General features: G+C 44.3%; 1 protein-coding gene across 4 annotated transcripts in view; it reads left to right on the forward strand.

Annotated features, from left to right (window-relative positions):
* Nucleotides 1–19147, forward strand: part of LOC124001500 (kinesin-like protein KIF26A) — a 139412-nt gene that overhangs the window by 91272 nt on the left and 28993 nt on the right. The window contains exon 1 of one of the 4 annotated variants that reach the window (XM_046308324.1): nt 4820–5339. The exons of 2 other annotated variants lie outside the window; for them this stretch is intronic. Coding sequence is in view for 1 of the 2 variants with exons in the window: in XM_046308322.1 (XP_046164278.1) it covers nt 6443–6537 (95 nt within the window). In the remaining variant the exon portion in view is untranslated. Of the gene's footprint in view, nt 1–4819; nt 5340–6210; nt 6538–19147 lie in introns of those variants that run through there. One more of the 4 variants, XM_046308322.1, reaches the window with a different exon arrangement.

Genomic DNA, 19147 nt, shown 5'->3' on the forward strand with positions numbered 1-19147 from the left:
ATTAGAATGTAATCATCATCATCATCATCTTCATCTTTACTCTAACAATGTAAAAATCTGAAGACCAAATGAGCCTAATCACGTTTTGAGGCTGATTGAAAACTAATTTGTAATTAATATTCCTTTTTGCGGCTTCCAAAGATAAAATGAGTTAAATCCATGTGAATGTGCTCAGAGAGAAGGATATTTGAGCTGAATAACCAGTGTCTGCTTCCCTCTGGAGTGTAGCTCCACAGACATTCAGGAAAGCTGTTCAACTCACAGATTACATTTTTGTTAGAATGCAATTATGGAGATTCTGAGAAGAAAGAGAAGAACGAGAGAGAGGGAAAGAGAAAGAAAGAAAATACTGGTTCCTCTCAGTGATTGCCTCTGGTGCAGATAAATAAAAAAAATCAAGCATTTGAAATTATTTTAAACTTGTCTGTTCCATTGAAAAAACATTTTATTATAAATGTTAATTTGATAACCCATAAACTCCAACTACCATTACTCTTCTTGTCAACTGCTGGGAACATTTTCCCACGGAGCATTATCTCATGTGGCTCCCCTACTCTCTGCCCAAGTAAAATGGTTTAGGTTGAGTCCCCTCTCCATAATGGGAAAGGTAAAGGGGGATACCTAGTCAGTTGTACTGAATGCCTTCAACTGAAATGTGTCTTCCACATTTAACCCAACCCCTCTGAATGTCTCTAGTCATTATGTAGACAGGAAATGTGCCTCAGTATGAATTGAACAATTGAAGCTGAACTATTGCTACCGTTTCATTACTAGTTGCTGATTCCTCATCAAACCTCTTCTCCTAAGCTTTCCTTTTTTCCTTTTTTGTTCATAAATCAGTTATTTTCTACAGACACATGAAGAATGGGTCTTATAGCGCCAGTAAAAATAAAGGTTCACATTACCGTAGAGGTAATGTTCAATGAAATGAAAGCTTTGGTCAAAGCTAATAAAGATGCCACACATACAGTTAGGGCTGGGGGATATGGCCAAAATATTATATCACGGTATTTAAAGAAAATAAAAATTGGACGGTATGACTGTATTTTTAGTTTTTGAATAACAAAAGTTCTACATTTGTTTTATGAGTAATGGGTGATCCTAGGGTGGCAACACATACATTCTAGGTAATATCAATGAGTCTGTAACGATGTGCACTGAGAGTCGGGAAGCAAGGTCAGAGAGGGTGTGTTTCAATAAATAACCTCAAAACAATAAACACAAACAACACACAGACTTGACACCGGAACAGAAACAATAACGCCTGGGGAAGGAACCAAAGGGACTGACATATATAGGGAAGGTAATCAGGGAGGTGATGGAGTCCAGGTGAGTCTGATGATGAGCAGGTGTGCGTAATGATGGTGACAGGTGTGCGCCATAACTAGCAGCCTGGTGACCTAGAGGCCGGAGGTTGTTTTATTGTTGAGCTTCAGCTCAAATGTTATAAGAGTTATCCAATGTGTTGGATAAGTCAACTTTTATTTTTTCCCTCACTTTGATGGAGTAGTAGTGTGTCTCAGCTGGACCCTGAGGGAGTGCCCTCTGGGAAGAATGATTGGCTAGGCCTTGCTCCGAGCCGCCACCCCCCAATCCCCAATGTTGTAGCTGAGCGCACACATTTGGCTGGACTCATTTCATGGCCAGATAGCATTTCAAGTTCATTTATGGAATAAGAGTTTATATGCAGTTTCACGCCCGGTTTGAGGTGGATGTCTGCTTTACCTTTTTTAATTTGTTGATTGTTTTATACTATTCAATTCAACTTCAACCAAAACATATTTCAGCACTTGTATCATTTCTACATTTCCTTCACTCAGTTGCAGTGGTGGAAAAAGTACCCAATTGTCATACTTGAGTAAAATTAAAGATACGTTTAATAGAAAGTGACGAAAGTGAAAGTGATTCACCCAGTAAAATACTACTTGAGAAAAAGTCTAAACGTATTTTGTTTTAAATATACTTAAGTATCAAAAGTAAATGTAATTGATAAAATGTACTTAAGTATCAAAAGTAAAAGTATAAATCATTTCAAATTCCTTATATTAAGCAAACCAGATGGCACCATTTTCTAGTTTTATTTAAGGATAGCCAGGGGCACACCAACACTTAGACATCATTTACAAATGAAGCATGTGTGTTTAGTGAGTCCTCCAGATCAGAGGCAGTAGATGACCAGGATGTTCTCTGGATAAGTGTGTGAATTGGACCATTTTCCTGTCCTGCTAAGCATTCAAAATGTAACGAGTGCTTTTAGGTGTCAGGGAAAATGTATGGAGTAAAAAGTACCACATTTTCTTTAGGAATGTAGTGAAGTAAAAATAAAAGTTGTAAGAAATAAAAATAGTGAAGTAAAGTACAGATACCAAAAAAACGACTTAAGTAATACGTGAAAGTATTTTTACTTCAGTACTTTACACCACTGCTCAACTGAGATAAATACAGTACATGCATTTGCTAGCTAGCTATTGGCATTAGCGGCTAACAATTAGCATCTCACAAGATTTAGGGAAATTTGCTAAGAAAAGACAAACTAGCTCAAACGAATAGTGTCATTGTAGAACGCTAGTAGATTTATATTAAGAAGCAAAGTGAAACAGCATTGTCATCAACATTGTTGCATGTGCTGCATTGACCATGCAGACTGAATGCAAGTATCTCGTTGAGGAACAACCAATGCGCTCCTTGAGTGACAGGGGGCGTGGCTAACTATGTGGAAAGTAGCACAGAGAGAGAGTGGAGAGAGATGACTTAAGTAGCGAAGTAAACTATACAAATTTACATTACACATGGCATTTCACATTTAACAAAAAAAACATTCAAATCCCGGTATAGAAGGTAAAGTAAAAACCCAAACCAGTCCCTACATCAATACCGGTATATCATAAAATATGGTATAGCCCTACATACAGTACCTTCGGAAAGTATTCAGACCCCTTGACTTTTTCCACATTTTGTTAGGTTACAGCCTTATTCAAAAATGTATTAAATTGTTTTTTCCCCTCATCAATCTACCCACAATACCCATAATGACAAAGCAAAAACTGGTTATTTGAATTTTTTGCTAATTTATTCAAAAAGGAATAAAACACATTTATCACATTTATCACATTTACATAATTATTCAGACCCTTTACTCAGGACTTTGTTGAAGTACCTTTGGTAGCGATTACAGCCTTGAGTCTTCTTGTGTATGACGCTACAAGCTGCAAAAACATGTATTTGGAGAGTTTCCCATTCTTCTCTGCAGATCCTCTCAAGCTCTGTCAGATTGGATGGGGAGTATTGCTGCACAGCTATTTTCAGGTCTCTCCAAAGATGTTCGATCGGGTTTAAGTCCGGGCTCTGGCTGGGCCTCTCAAGTACATTCAGAGACTTGTCCCGAAGCCACACCTGCTTTGTCTTGACTGTGTGCTTATGGTTGTTGTCATGTTGGAAGGTGAACCTTCACCCCAGTCCGAGGTCCTGGGCGCTCCGAAGCAGGTTTTCATCAACGATCTCCCTGTACTTTGCTCCGTTCATCTTAGCCTCGATCCTGACTAGTCTCCCAGTCCCTGCTACTGAAAAACTTCCCCACAGCATAATGCTGTTACCACCATGCTTCACCGTAGGGATGGTGACAGGCTTTCTCCAGATGTGACGCTTGGCATTCAGGTTAAAGAGTTCAGTATTGGTTTCATCAGACCAGAGAATCTTGTTTCTCATGGTCTGAGAGTGTTTAGGTGCATTTTTGGCAAACTCCAAGTTGGCTGTTGTGCACTTTACTGAGAAGGGGCTTCCGTCTGGCCACTCTACAATAAAGGCCTGATTGGTGGAGTGTTGCAAATTTGGTTGTCCTTCTGGAAGATTCTTCCATATGCACAAAGGAATTCTAGAGCTCTGTCAGAGTGAGCATCGGGTTCTTGGTCACCTCCCTGGCCAAGGCCCTTCCCCCGATTGCTCAGTTTGGCTGGGAGACCAGCTCTAAGAAGTGTCTTGGTGGTTCCAAACTTCTTCCATTTCAATGCTGCAGACATTCTTTGGTACCCTTCCCCAGATCTATGCCTCGACACAATCCTGTCTCGGAGCTCTATGGACAATTCCTTCGACATCATGGCTTTTGCTCTGACATGCACTGTCAACTGTGGGACCTTATATAGACAGGTGTGTGCCTTTCCAAATCATGTCCAATCAATTGAATTTTCCACAGGTGGACTCCAATCATGTTGTAGAAACATCTCAAGGACGATCAATGGAAACAGGATGCACCTGAGCTCAATTTCGAGTCTCATAGCAAAGGGTCTGAATACTTATGTAAATAAGCTATTTCTTAAAACCTGTTTTTGCATTGTCATTATGGCGTATTGTGTGTAGATTGCTGAGGATTTGTATTTATTTAATCAATTTTAGAATAAGGCTGTAACGCAACCAAATGTGGAAAAAATCAAGGCGTCTGAATACTTTCCAAAGGCACTGTAGTTTAGTGGTACACTTTTACAAATCCCCATTCAACCCTTCTTCTTGCCCTATCAACCAGAGTGTACTGAAAGAAAGATTGATCCGGATCAATAATGAGATGGCCAATAAAATAGCCAGAAGACAGTAGGTGTTAAAGGTCAGGGTCTGTCCTAGCAGAGTGGTCTGTGTGTGTGTGTGTGTGTGTGTGTGTGTGTGTGTGTGTGTGTGTGTGTGTGTGTGTGTGTGTGTGTGTGTGTGTGTGTGTGTGTGTGGGGGGGGGGTGTGCGTGTGTGCGTGTGCGTGTGTGTGTGTGTACGTGTGTGTGTGCGCACGTGCCAGTGTTTGTATCTCAGTATAGAGAGTGAGGGCAGTAGGGAGTGCTCATTCAGCTCACTAGCGTGCTGAACACTGATTGCTTTGTGACGGAGCATGTGATTAGTCCATTGACACAGCGTTCAGTAATGAGAGCAGGCACCGCTCACAGCAGGGGCCCTGGCAGCTCAGCTAAATGACGTGTCCCGCTGCCGCACTGACCGCCCTGCTCATCCCTCTGTTCCATTAATACCTGCTGATTGGGAATGAGGTGTGTTTCTATCCCTAAGGACCCATGCAGGGAGGGAGAAAAAGAGACAGAGAGAGGGGAATGGAAGAGAGAGGGTGAGGGAAAGCAACTGGAATACTAACCACAGAGCAGTTCTCCTCAATGCTCTGAACTACATTTGCTGTTCTGAGTAACAGAGAGCAACCCGTAAAGCTAAGAGGAGTGTTTGCTGCAGAGGCGGTTTGCAGAGTGGCCAGAGGAACAGGGATAACAGCTGTTAGGAATGTGGCCCTGGAGGAGTGTCAGCACAGGAGGAAGTGTCTTTACGGCCCTGTGCGGCCCTGCAGCTGCTGCTGCCTAGGTGAGTGTGTGTGTGTACTGCTGTAATCACTGTGATTGTGGGTTGGGGAAGGCAAGGCATTATCCTGTAATTACAGTCGAACAATCCAGCCTCTCCCCAGACAAGACCTGCCTGGTCTTTGTGTCAGAAATTTAAAGTGCTGCTTCATTACTGAGACTACTTTACTGTGGAAAGTAACCATAGAAACAACTGTTTTGCCTCCTTATGACTAACATGAAAGCTGGTCAATGAACATGCAGAAATATGTAGATGTACTCAGAACACATGGTTCCCTGTGATCCATGGTGAATGTATTGGTTTGACTTACAAATGGGTAATGTTTGGCCGTTGGGATCTCCAGCCCTGATGCACTCATCAAACTATGAGAAGATCTCCATACAAATACCTTAATCAAAGATTTATTGCAACAACTTCCTCTTAAAAGCTGTGGGCCCGAACTACAATTCATTAAAGTATAATCAAGTGATTATACTCTACAGATTGTTGCTGTAGAGAAGTTTCTAGAAGTTGTTCTTATGCTGTGTGTGTGTGTGTGTGTGTGTGTGTGTGTGTGTGTGTGTGTGTGTGTGTGTGTGTGTGTGTGTGTGTGTGTGTGTGTGTGTGTGTGTGTGTGTGTGTGTGTGTGTGTGTGTGTGTGTGTGTGTGTGTGTGTGTGTGCGCGCGAGTGTGTGTGTGTTTGTGTGCTAATGTCCTTGTGTTCTTCCTGTGTGAGGTTGTTGGTGGGGGTTGGTTTGGGGTTGGGGTTGTTGTAGTGGTGGGGGTAAGTGTTGGGGGCAGGGATGTGGGGGTGAAGTGTAACATGGGCCACTCACACCCACACTCCACTTTGACTACAGAGGACACAGGAGAGAGAGGGAGATACTGTTAAGGCGAATGCAGAAGGGAAATGCAGTGTGTTTGTCCGGCTGTGCTGTGAGTGACAGTGGAGATCTGTGTCAGGGATAAATTGTCAGACAGATTAATGCTGAGTGGAGTTGCGGAGTGGCTTTACTCTGCTCTGGGCTGGACCTGCTGGCTAGAGGATTTAGAGACTGAGTGGACGAAGGCAGGGGAGTGGAGTTCTGAGCCTCACACACTCTCTCACACACACACACACAGTCAGCATGCTCGGGGTGATGCTCCAGACCGCCAGCTTCAGGAGGAGGAGGTCAGGACCTGTGGAGGGGAGCACCGGACACACCACCACCATGGGAATCAAGTAAGTCACACACATACCAACTCAGGGCTGGAGGAGATCTTAGTTTAGATGGGCGATGCAGCTGCAGTGTTTGGGTGTTTGCGCTTCTCATGTTAGTGCTGCAGTCCGTGTGTAGTGTTGATGTTGTGGTGGAGTTGTTCTGTGTGATCCCTGAATCCATGGTAAAAGGTAATGGTTTGGTTGCTGAGCTTCACATAGATGGATGTTTCAACAGATGGGAAAAAGTGAGCAGAATGCTTAGTCAGGAGAAAACGCTGTTGAAATGCAAGTTAAGCCTCAGCTTTATTATGAAGAGAGTAAGCGGAGTGGAGCTGCATAGTTACTGCTAGCTTCTGTGTTGAGCATTGCCTGACTGGCAGGGATTCATTGAGCCAAACCTTTAGTTTTACATAGAATCTGTTGATTCTTAGCTGTTGAACACGTCTAAGACCCTAAATAGATCAATAGAAGCTCTGGAGAGTCGGTAGATGATGGTTGGTAGAGGATGCTTTTGGTCTCTTTGTTTACTGTCGGATAAAATACCAGCTGGTATTTTCCTGTCATAATCAGGCTATCAGCCTGCTGGGGCTAATGTCTGGCAGTGGAGAGCAGAGCTGAGCAGCCGTAGCAGCAGCAGCAGCTGAGCCTGGGGAAGGGACTCTAGCCCTATAGCCTCCGGATAAGGCCAGGTGTGAAAAACTATCAGGGCCCTGTCTAGCGTCATCAGTGGGGAGGTGTTGATGGAGATCCAGCCTAGACCCACCGCCTCTGGGATTTGCAGCAGACCAGAGGGGCCTACTACTACCACCCAGTCTAGCACCAACCAGATGGATCACCCACATCCCTTCTACCCCAATATCACACCTTCCACCCCTTTCTCAAGCCCCTGTCTATTGCCCACACCTCTACCCACCTCTCAGATTCAACCCCAGTCCCCTTCTGTTATAATGTCAGCTGATAGATCCCCTCATTTGCTAATTAATATTTTAGGTTTTATTTAGTATTGGCAGCTTTAAACAGTTTTGGTTCTTGTTTTCTTGGAGGAAATTTGCGGGTGCTAGGTCATCTTCAAACAACCCGAGTGTATCCCAAATACAGACTCCCTCTCAAGCCGGTCGTACTTCCTCTGGCTGTCCTGGGCAGTACAGTCTGCTGCACAGTGGAGATAGCGCCACCTCATCAGACCATCACTGAGGAGCTCCACCATCCTTTACCACTGCTGTGGTATAGACTGACTCTGCCTTCCCTTGGCGCGACTCTGCTGTGCCCCCTGGGTGTCTGTGTGAAGGCCGGTGTTGTGACGGCCATGGTGGAGGAGGTTGTGGCTGTCACCCTGCATGGTTAACACATCAAGAGAGAGGACTGGTGTAGGGGTGAACAGAGGGAGCTCGAGGGCTGTGCTCTGGGTCCACTGTGAGTTGGCTGTTTGAAGGGAGAGAGACCCCCGAGGTGGGCGCTGACTACCACCATGTCTACTTCCCCTAAACTCCTGAGTCAGTAAGTCTGGTTGGCCTGGCCCACTCACATAGGGGGGGGTCTGACAGACAAAGGCTGAAACGCTGACTCAAGGCAGAGTTATGGCTAACACTGGGTCATAGAGAGCCCTGTATGACAGGGGAGGCAGTGGACAGGCTGTGACAGATCCCTTTCACACAGGGGGAAACGAGGGAATGTTAGAATGGAGACCCACTACCCACTACATCCTGTGTGCCTGCCACTTGACATAAGAGTGTCTTTGTCTCTTCGTGTGCTGTTGGTGATGATCTGAAAGGCCAGGTTGTGTTTGACGGTGTGTGGGCAGGAGACAGACTGTGGCCTCAGCATTTAGGCAGTACATGACCAGGCCTGCTAGGCTGTTCCTCTGCCCACGGCCAGCCAGGACTTCACCGTTCATTCACACAGACGATGAGGCCACTAATGGAGGGACATGGGAATCCTGCTGGGCTGCAGGGATCTGGGAATTCGTTTGCAGTGTAAATCTCTATGGCATCCCTCAGTTAGAGGTATCATGTGAATCTATTATAATTGTTCTGGAGACAAGAGAGAACATCTGGAATAAGAATACAATTAATTGACCAGTAGCTGCCTGCATGGAATATGTTTTTGAAGAATGTTATGACCTATTGTCTCCCTGTGATCCCTGATCCCATGAGCTCACTCTGGCTTTACTTCCTCAGTCTGCAGAAACAAGATGGCTTCCGGTGAGCTGCTGTGTTTCTGTGTCCTCCAGACCCCTGCTCCACACTGTCAGCCCTGTCTGTCCCAGGTCCCAGCCTTGCACTACATATGAATAATTAATAGCTGCTTAGGCCTAATCTGTGTGAGTTGATTTCCCCAAACTGTAGTTGTCTATATATCAGACCAAAGCGATTCTTATTCACACAAGGATAGAGAGCCATTTGGGGGATAGAGAACAGGGAGCTATTGTCAGGCAGTTAAGCTTTTACCTCATCATCACGAACAGAGTGAATTGCTCTACCACTGCTCCACCGACACCTCTCTACTGTCCTCCTGCTTCTCTAGCTGGCTCAGGGCTTGGGGCCTGGCTGACCTTACAAACAGCTGTAAAGAGAATTATACTTCTCTGCAGAGAGGAAACCAAGTAAAGCGAAGGTGGACAGGGATTGTATTGACTGTGTTTGTCTACCTCCACTATGGGAATGCACTTACGTACATCTCTTGCTGTTCTTTCTGCTTGCCTTGGCTGGTCGCTACTGTTGTTCTGCTACAGGGTCCTCTTTGTGTTGCGTAACACTGGTCATGGTTGGAGTTTTGAATCAGAGATGGGACAGTGTCTCTTATTCTTGGTAAAGGATCTAAAATTGGATCAACATAAAAACAGTTGTGGGAACACGGTTTATCTTGTATTTCTGTTTACAGCCTGCCTGCCACTGGCTCCATGCAGACTGTCTAGGTGTAGTGGATTATATAGCGTGTAATCAGTTCATGAACCAGCACGTGAGAATCTGCTTCATAGCTGACTATGTGACTTTGAGTTTGTGTAGGTGTGTATGAGGATGTGTGTGTCAGTAGGCGACATTGTGAGTGTGATTTAGGTGTGTGTGTGTGGGGGGGGGGGGTGAGTGTGTAAACCTTTTATTAACCTGAATAATACTGTAGAAGTCACTGACCCCTGGCTCTTGTTTTACAAATGTCTACATCTCTAGCCTCATGTGTTGGTTTGGTACAGCTCTGTAGTCCTTCTCTACCTCTCCTTAGCCTCTCAAAATAGCTTTGATCAGAACCTAGGAATTCCTCTACCCTTGTGGAATCCCAAATCCATTTCACTGGACTTGGATCCCTCATGTTTTCCAAGGGGTACATATTGACTAGGATATAGATGGCAGATTTAGGAAGAATTTCATCTGCCATCTACAGTATATCAATGTTGAATCCCTCCCCTCGATTTGCTGACTAATCTCTCCCAAATGTTCCCAGCGGCCCGCGGGGCTCGACCAGGACTGGTTGTTGTGATAGTCTCGACGTGGAGGAGAGCGAATAAATAATTGCTTGGTGTCTTACCCTGACCGGCCCTGATTAATGATGTAGAGAAGTGGAGCAAGAGAACTCTCTCTCTCTCTCTTGATTAATAAGGAGATGAGCAAGTGGCTTTAATAGAAAAGGCATCCAACATGAATATTAGATGTCTTGCTCTCTCATGATCTCATCAGATAAGTTTTCTCCATTGGTCAGTGGAATTGATTATTGGAGACGTAGTGAAATGTCAATCAGCCAATGACAGCTTGACGTTATTGTCTTCTTGGTATTGAATGAATGTTTCACATGATCTGATATGTGAGTGAATACAGAACGTTTTCTTTACAGTAGTTTTGCTCGGAGTAAAAATGTGCTCTTAAGGCTTACAGCGAAGATGTGGGTGAGTGAGATTCAGCTCAGGAAGTGTTGGGAGTGTCATTTTATTCCACATAGTCTACGGCCTGTGAAGACGACATAACAGTGTGGTGGAGTACCAGGGAACAACGTCGGCGAAGTAGTGGGAAATATTCTGCAGGAGATGAAAGTAGCTCTTAATCTCTGTCAGTAGCAGCAGGGGTGGGGATGCTACAGCCCAGAGAGAAGGAGAGAATATCTTCATTATCATCTGTCACATGATGCATCAAATCAGGGGGGAAACACTATGTTCTCCAAACTCAGCAGTTTACATCAAATCAGCATGGTGACTGTATTTTCTCCATTTCCTCTCAAGCTTCTCTCCTCTCCTGGTGTGACTTTAGTAAATACGCTATTGTCAATCTGTAGAAGAGAGATTGTCCTACTGTATGAAGACCTGTTGACTCCACTGTAAAGAGGTTCAGCTCTCTCCTCCAAGGCCCTGAATTGGTCCCTCTATCTCATTGACTGACAAATAAAGGCTGTTGAGCTAAAGCCCTCTGCTTGGACTGTCTCACCAGGGCTTAAGCAGATGCTCGGAGAGGCCACATTAGCACAACATGTTTGCAGAGGCCATTAAGGAGGCAATTTAGGAAACAATAAAACGAACTGCAAATGGAATTATATTGTACCTTCCTCCGATCCCTCCTGTGGCCACCCTAAGCCCTCCTTAAGCCCATGGCTTGGCTAGAGGGGTGCTTGGCCTCTCAATTGGATGGGGGTTGAGTGGGAGGGAAGGAGGGGACCTTAGGATGTGGGTATGTGTGAGTTCTGGGCTTGACTTCTGGAGACTTTATATGCTTTTTAGGTAGTGGGGGAAACACACAGGCACAGGAAGCTGTACCAGGGAGGAGTTTCAGCTCACACATCGCTTATAGAAACCTGGCTGGAGTTCCATCAACACACCCTCCCTCATCGCTAAGGGGTTAACCTTGGCATCCCAGAGTCTGTTTCATGCTACATTCATTGGATTGATTATTTTAGCATTGTTGGCATAAACCTCTTCTCCTTGATCTAGTATCCAACAAAATGGCTCCAGGACCTAGACAACAGGAATTTGTGGAAACATTCTGGAAAATGTGTCTTCAAATTTAGAATAAAGTCAAACAAAGTTGAAAAAAGACTCAGTGGATACAAGCAACTGACAACGTCTACCTGTGCCCAGTGCAACACAGAACCAGGACTAATGACATTGTAATTACAATGTTTTCCATTTAGTCTCCAACTGTTTCATGTATTTTAGGTCAACAGGGGATTCCCGTCTTGGTGCACTTTGGAAATAAAGCAATTCCAAATCATTTTTCTGTTTCTTTCTCAGGCATAACACTATTTACCTCCACTCAGACAGCCCCTCACTGGCACTGGGCCAACTCAGGGACCAGGACCAGGCTATACAGAACACCGTACATAACATGTCCTTCATTCTTCCTCTCTCACTCCTTCATCTCTGTTCTCTCCATCATTTACCCTCCTCCCCATCTTTACCTTGCTCTGCTTTTACACCATATTCCTCTGTCCCACTGTATTTTCCTTATGCCCCCTATTTCTGCTGAACCCCTGTTCCTATCTCTCTCTCTCTCTCTCTCTCTCTCTCTCTCTCTCTCTCTCTCTCTCTCTCTCTCTCTCTCTCTCTCTCTCTCTCTCTCTCTCTCTCCCTCTCTCTCTCTCTCTCCTCTCTCTCTCTCCCCCCTCTCTCTCCTCCCCTCTCCCCCTCTCTCCCCTCTCTCCCCCTCTCTCCCCCTCTCTCCTCTCTCTCTCTCTCTCTCTCTCTCTCTCTCTCTCTCTCTCTCTCTCTCTCTCTCTCTCTCTCTCTCTCTCTCTCTCTCTCTCTCTCTCCCCTCTCTCTCTCTCTATCTGGTTGCCTTAATCTTTCCTTCCCCACATCACTCCACATGCAGTTTCACTTGAATGCTAAGGAGATCATGAGAGATTGTGGTGTTTTTACACATTTCTGCTTTACCCAACCAACAGGGGATAGCAAAAAATATGAAAGATATTTGAGCATTATCGTGCAACAATATGTGCCAACAGTCTGTGTATTTCGCTACATCCACAATAAGGTCTGCAGTCAGCACACATATAATGCCCCATTTGGTGTTCTGTCTACAAGGCCAGACATGTGGTTTTGTGATGAGGTAAACAGGTTATTGGTCAGGTAACAGGACATCACATTCATAGCTGCCTGGTTGGCCTGCCAGGGATTCATCTATCTATTCCTGGTTAGGCTTTATAGAAACTCAGTAAGTCCTAGCCTAGAGGTATTTGTCCACTTCCTCCCAGATGCTGTGTGGACGAGCCTAAGAGAGAGAACCATCCCTTTAGACCACCATAAACATGGACTGCGGTCAGTTAAGAGGTAGAAGCTTAAAATTGATAAGATTTGATGGACAGTGAGATAAGCCTGTTAGTTTTCTCCTCCATTTGAATGTTCTGCAGAAAGCCGACTGGAGAGACAGACACTCCTCTATAGTGACCAAGAAGGTAATGATCTAGAGTTGTTAGTTGAAGGGTTAGTTGAAGGGAACCTGATGCAAGAGAGGAACAGATAAGGATAGTGTGTAAAAACAGAGATAAGAATAGAAGTTTGTGGCCTCAATGAATGAACATTTAACAAGTTCTGTGAATTTTCTTTGATGAGTTGCCGTTTTAGGTATGAGTTTAATTTAGCTGCCGTGATTGCACTGACGTTAACATCCCAGCTAGAGAGGAGGCAGAGTTCATGGCCAGACTAAACCATGGCGACACATTGTCACATGTCAGCCTTTTCAGTCCCGCCTCCAATTTGAGAAGTGGACATGAACAGTGCCCTTTCCTTCCCTCCTTCCATATGGGGGCCCAGGTAACACTAGACCCCGCCACACTATACAAGCAGCAATTTTCCCACATCCCTTCAGGTTATTTAAAGAGTCCCCTCTATGCAGTCCACAAGTAGTCAGTGTTGGGGCTAATGAATGTATTTATAGATCACCCAACATACATCAGGAGAAACTGTCCCTCGGTGGAACCAAAGATTTGTGGTGAATTAGACGAAGTCTCTGGTCCACTGAGATATAGCTAGCGACCTCAATTCCCTGTGGTGAAATACTTGTTAAGGTATGTGAGTGTTTTGCCTGTCCTTAAAGTGGCACCCCAGTTTAACTTTCAACTCATTTAACACCCGATTTAGTTAACAAAAGTCACATCTCAGTAGGTGGTCACGGTAAGTCATGACATAGCACATACTTTGGTTCTGATTTGATCCTCAAGCAAGGGGAGGCCGATGACATCACAACTTACCACCAGATCAACTCCTTGAATGCCCTACTCCTTGAACTTCGCAGTTGTGTCTAAAAAACACTATTTTGCAAAAAATAGATACTTTCTTACCCTTTAGTGTGTGTACTTTATGGTATTTATACTTGGGATATCGCTTTTCAACTGTAAAAGTTAAACAAATCGCTGGAGGACTTCTTTAATGATCAACCTGATGACCCTGATACTAAATCTTGGCATTGTGCAGTGGTGTGCTCTGTCTGCTGGCAGACCTACACTATGACATCATGTCTATATCCAGTCCCCTGCCCAAGCCTGTCCCGATGTCATCTCAGCTTAATCAGAGGAAGGCTTAGCGATGGTCTGTCTGTTGGGTCAGTCTGGATGTGACCTGGTTCTCTGGCCATCCAGGCCACTGCAGCGATGCAGATGTTGTTTAATTTTGGCGAGCTGTTGTTGTCCTCAACACTGTCGGTGTTCTGTAGAGGTGGACGATTGCCGTTGATTTAGTGCCCAGATGTGATGATCTAATTCAGCAGCCCCACAAACCCCTCTGTTTCACCTTTACAGTGTGCCACTGTGTCAGCTGTCCATAGGACTTCATACTACATGCATGTATTTATTTAATCAGGGGAGACCAATTGAGACACGTGACTCATTTGCAATGGTGGCCTGAGGACAAAAGTTCAATCAATACAACAACTAAATATAAAAAACTAGAAGACAGCTATAAATACATTACATCAGGTTATGACAAGTTCTAATAGTCAATTGAAACATTTGCACTCTTCAGAGAACTCATTGAACAAAATAGTTTTAAACTGCCCTATAGGCACCAGAGAATCCAGGTGTAATTTGTTTTGTAAGGCTGTCCATAACAGTGGTGCTTTTAAACTAAAGGCGGATTTACCAAACTTTGTGGAGACAAGCGGTACCTCAAGAGTTAACCAACCCGGTGAACGGGTTTGGTATCTCATATTTTTATATATCAACAGGAAAGTGAAGTACAGTATGTTGGAAGCTTGTAGAGCAGAGCTTTTCTTAACAAGAAGAGAGTAATGTGATCTATGGGATTCAAGTGAGGTCCAGCCATCCTTCTGATACAGGATGCAGTGATGAGTATGAAAACTGTCACCTGTAATAAAGCGAAGGGCGCTGTGGTAGACGGCATCCAATGGTTTAAAAGTAGTGGCTGCTGCTGTCTGGTAAATGGTGTCACCATAGTCAAGAATTGGCAGGAAAGTTGACTATACAATCTGCTTCCTGCTGTTTAGGGAGAGGCTAGATCAATTTCTAAAAAATGTAGTCCACTTTAAATCTTAGCTTTTAAAACTTTCGATCTTTATCAATCCAAACGACCAGATATTTATAGGCGGGAACCCGTTCGATGAGCGAGCCATCCAATGAGTGAATATGTAGCCCATCTGAGACATTTTTAGAGAACAATATTTCATTTTGCCTGCATTAAGTACAAGTTTTAAATCAACTAGGGCTTTCTGTAATGCAACTAAATCAGATTGGCCTCTAACATAGCTTGGTCAACAGTCAATGCAATGTCATACATGACCGTATTGTCTGCATACAAATTCATATTACAAGATCTAATACATAGACCAATGTTATTTATATAAATAGTAAAGAGAACATGTCCCAATACTGACCCCTGGGGTACACCTTTCATAATATTGAGGAAACTAGACTTGACACCATCAGAAAGCTAGGGAGATGCCCTCCAGCGGGGGAAATCCTATTGATTGTTCCTTTAATTAAAAACACACCCTTACTGATTGACTAACACATGCATGCAATCAATCCTGAACACATGTGGAACTTCTTTGTATGCTACCCATAAGCCAATGTTTTAGCCATTCCTTTCATTCATTACAAACCTATAAACATTTCAACTCCAGACTCACCTGTTGAGAGCAGCAGAGACTCCCGCAGGTCTGCTTCTACATTGAGCCAGGTTCATTGTGATGTGGTTGTTATCAATGTGTTGTACATGTACAGTCTGACTGGGGCGTAGAGCTTCCATCTTCATTCAGACAGACAGGAGCTTGGCTGCTGCTAATCACCAGAGAAGGCAGAACCACGCCGAGGAGGCTAATGCAGTCTGATATCAGCCCCAGTGATCTGATCCCTGCATGAATGGCCAAAGCACCGTTATCTTGTCTGGGGAGAAAAGAGGGGGAACTAGAGAAAGGCAATGTCTAGGATAGTAAATGGGGCCAACATGGTAATTAGGCTGGAAAAGGCCATGTTACCTAAAGAGCCATGGTGCTGGGCTGAGGAACAGAGACACATTTCCCCAAACAAGTTAATGGGTGCGCCGGCTAATGACTCTCCGGTCCAGAGGAATTTATCTTGCTAATTTGACAAAGCCTGAATAGGGGGCTAGGGACATTATTGACAACAGGCCAAACTGTGAAACAGCAGGCGGGCACCCCCCTGCAGGCAGCCCCAAATATAGATGTCCATTCTGTCATTAACAAAAGCCTAGCAGAGCCTTTTTTTCTGATGCCAGTGATGCTCTTCCATTAATCTTACCGTGACTCATTTATATACAGTGGGGCAAAAAAGTATTTAGTCAGCCACCAATTGTGCAAGTTCTCCCACTTAAAAATATGAGAGAGGCCCGTAATTTTCATCATAGGCACACTTCAACTATGACAGACAAAATGAGAAAAATAATCCAGACAATCACACTGTAGGATTTTTTATGAATTTATTTGCAAATTATGGTGGAAAATAAGTATTTGGTCACCTACAAACAAGCAAGATTTCTGGCTCTCACAGACCTGTATCTTCTTCATTGAGATGCTCCTCTGTCCTCCACTCGTTACCTGTATTAATGGCACCTGTTTGAACTTGTTATCAGTATAAAAGACACCTGTCCACAACCTCAAACAGTCACACTCCAAACTCCACTATGGCCAAGACCAAAGAGTTGTCAAAGGACACCAGAAACAAAATTGCAGACCTGCACCAGGCTGGGATGATTGAATCTGCAACAGGTAAGCAGCTTGGTTTGAAGAAATCAACTGTGGGAGCAATTATTAGGAAATGGAAGACATACAAGACCACTGATAATCTCCCTCGATCTGGGGCGCCATGCAAGATCTCACCCCGTGGGTTCAAAATTATCACAAGAATGGTGAGCAAAAATCCCAGAACCACACGGGGGGACCTAGTGAATGACCTGCAGAGAGCTGGGACGAAAGTAACAAAGTCTACCATCAGTAACACACTACACCGCCAGGGAGTCAAATCCTGCAGTGCCAGACGTGTCCCCCTGCTTAAGCCAGTACATGTCCAGGCCCGTCTGAAGTTTGCTAGAGAGCATTTGGATGATCCAGAAGAAGATTGGGAGAATGTCAGATGAAACCAAAATATAACTTTTTGGTAAAAACTAAACTCGTCATGTTTGGAGGACAAAGAATGCTGAGTTGCATCCAAAGAACACCACTGTGAAGCATGGGGTGGAAACATCATGCTTTGGGGCTGTTTTTCTGCAAAGGGACCAGGACGACTGATCCGTGTAAAGGAAAGAATGAATGGGGCCATGTATAGTGAGATTTTGAGTGAAAACCTCCTTCCATCAGCAAGGGCATTGAAGATGAAAAATGGCTGGGTCTTTCAGCATGACAATGATCCCAAACACACCGCCCGGGCAACGAAGGAGTGGCTTCGTAAGAAGCATTTCAAGGTCCTGGAGTAGCCAGTCTCCAGATCTCAACCCCATAGAAAATCTTTGGAGGGAGTTGAAAGTCCGTGTTGCCCAGCAACAGCCCCAAAACATCACTGCTCTAGAGGAGATTTGCATGGAGGAATGGGCCAAAATACCAGCAACAGTGTGTGAAAACCTTGTGAAGACAGAAAACGTTTGACCTCTGTCATTGCCAACAAAGGGTATATAACAAAGTATTGAGATAAACTTTTGTTATTGACCAAATACTTATTTTCCACCACAATTTGCAAATAAATTCATTAAAATTCCTACAATGTGATTTTCAGGATTTCTTTTCTCATTTTGTCTGTCATAGTTGAAGTGTACCTATGATGAAAATTACAGGCCTCTCTCATCTTTTTAAGTGGGAGAACTTGCACAATTGGTGGCTGACTAAATACTTTTTGGCCCCTGTATATATATATATTGTAATAGTTATCTGTCCAAAGGGTCTATGCAGAGGGTGACGTTGAGGGGCTGGATGGACAGTTTGTCCCAATGGTGACTCCCTATACTGAAACCACACCAAGCGTGATCCCAATGGGTGAACATGTCACAATGACCAATTTCCACATTAGGTTGTTCTTACAGTTATTGATCACTGTCAGTATTGGTCTGAAGGCGGTCTGTGGATTTGTAGGTTGGTGGTGGCCAAGGGTGGGTGGGGTTTGCCTTATCACTGCCCAAAACAACAAGGTTTCATATGTGAAATGATTGGATTTATCTCAATGTAAGACACTGCACAATACTTGTTGTATGCGTTATGGGGGTATTATAGATGATATATTCTAGATAGTTTTGTGTCTCACACTTGACTGTAGCTCAGATATGGGGCAGTGTGTCAGAAGGAAAGATCTGTAGTCACTGGATATGTCTGCTCTATGGCAGAGCCACTCTGCTCACCCTAATGGTGTCGAAATCAGACTGACTATTAAACAGGACCAGAGGAGAGCTAAAAGGCTTGCTGGTAAATTGGCAGTTGTGGGAATACAGGCTACTTTCATACTAGCTTCGCCCACTCACATACTAAGCTTTCCCCTTTTTACCCTTGACCAGACCACTGAGTGAGTGTACTGTCTGTCTCTGTCGGCCCTGAATAAATCTGCCTCTCTACCTGTCATCTGTTCATTGTCTGTGTCCTCCTCTCTCTCTTTCCATTGAGTGAAAGCATCGTTCAGCCAGCATCTGATTCAGTGGTCTATCCATCTTCACACACTTAAGTATCTCCCTTCTTATCTATCTGTCACTCCTTACAATTAATTACATTATCTCAACTAACTAATTACATCCTCAGTTAAAGACAAATGCACACACACACACACACACACACACACACACACACACACACACACACACACACACACACACACACACACACACACACACACACACACACACACACACACACACACACACACACACACACACACACACACACACACACACACACACACACACACACACACACACACACACACACACACACGCGCTGTAGGCATACTAACCTAATCTGTTTGAAGCAAAAGAAGAGAGGGTTCCTTTATGCATGAAGTATTCATGCGTCGTGTGTGTGTGTGTGTGTGTGTGTGTGTGTGTGTGTGTGTGTGTGTGTGTGTGTGTGTGTGTGTGTGCGTGTGCGTGTGCGTGTGTGTGCATGTCTGTGGAGACAGAGAGAGCGACCGGGAGCAGCCAGCAGTAGCACACTGACACCTCATCTGGATGTCGGAGGGAAAAGGGGCTGGGCTGAGAAGAGAGAGCGAG

The sequence above is a fragment of the Oncorhynchus gorbuscha genome, linkage group LG17 (assembly GCF_021184085.1).
Source record: "Oncorhynchus gorbuscha isolate QuinsamMale2020 ecotype Even-year linkage group LG17, OgorEven_v1.0, whole genome shotgun sequence".
Taxonomy (NCBI): Eukaryota; Metazoa; Chordata; class Actinopteri; order Salmoniformes; family Salmonidae; genus Oncorhynchus; species Oncorhynchus gorbuscha.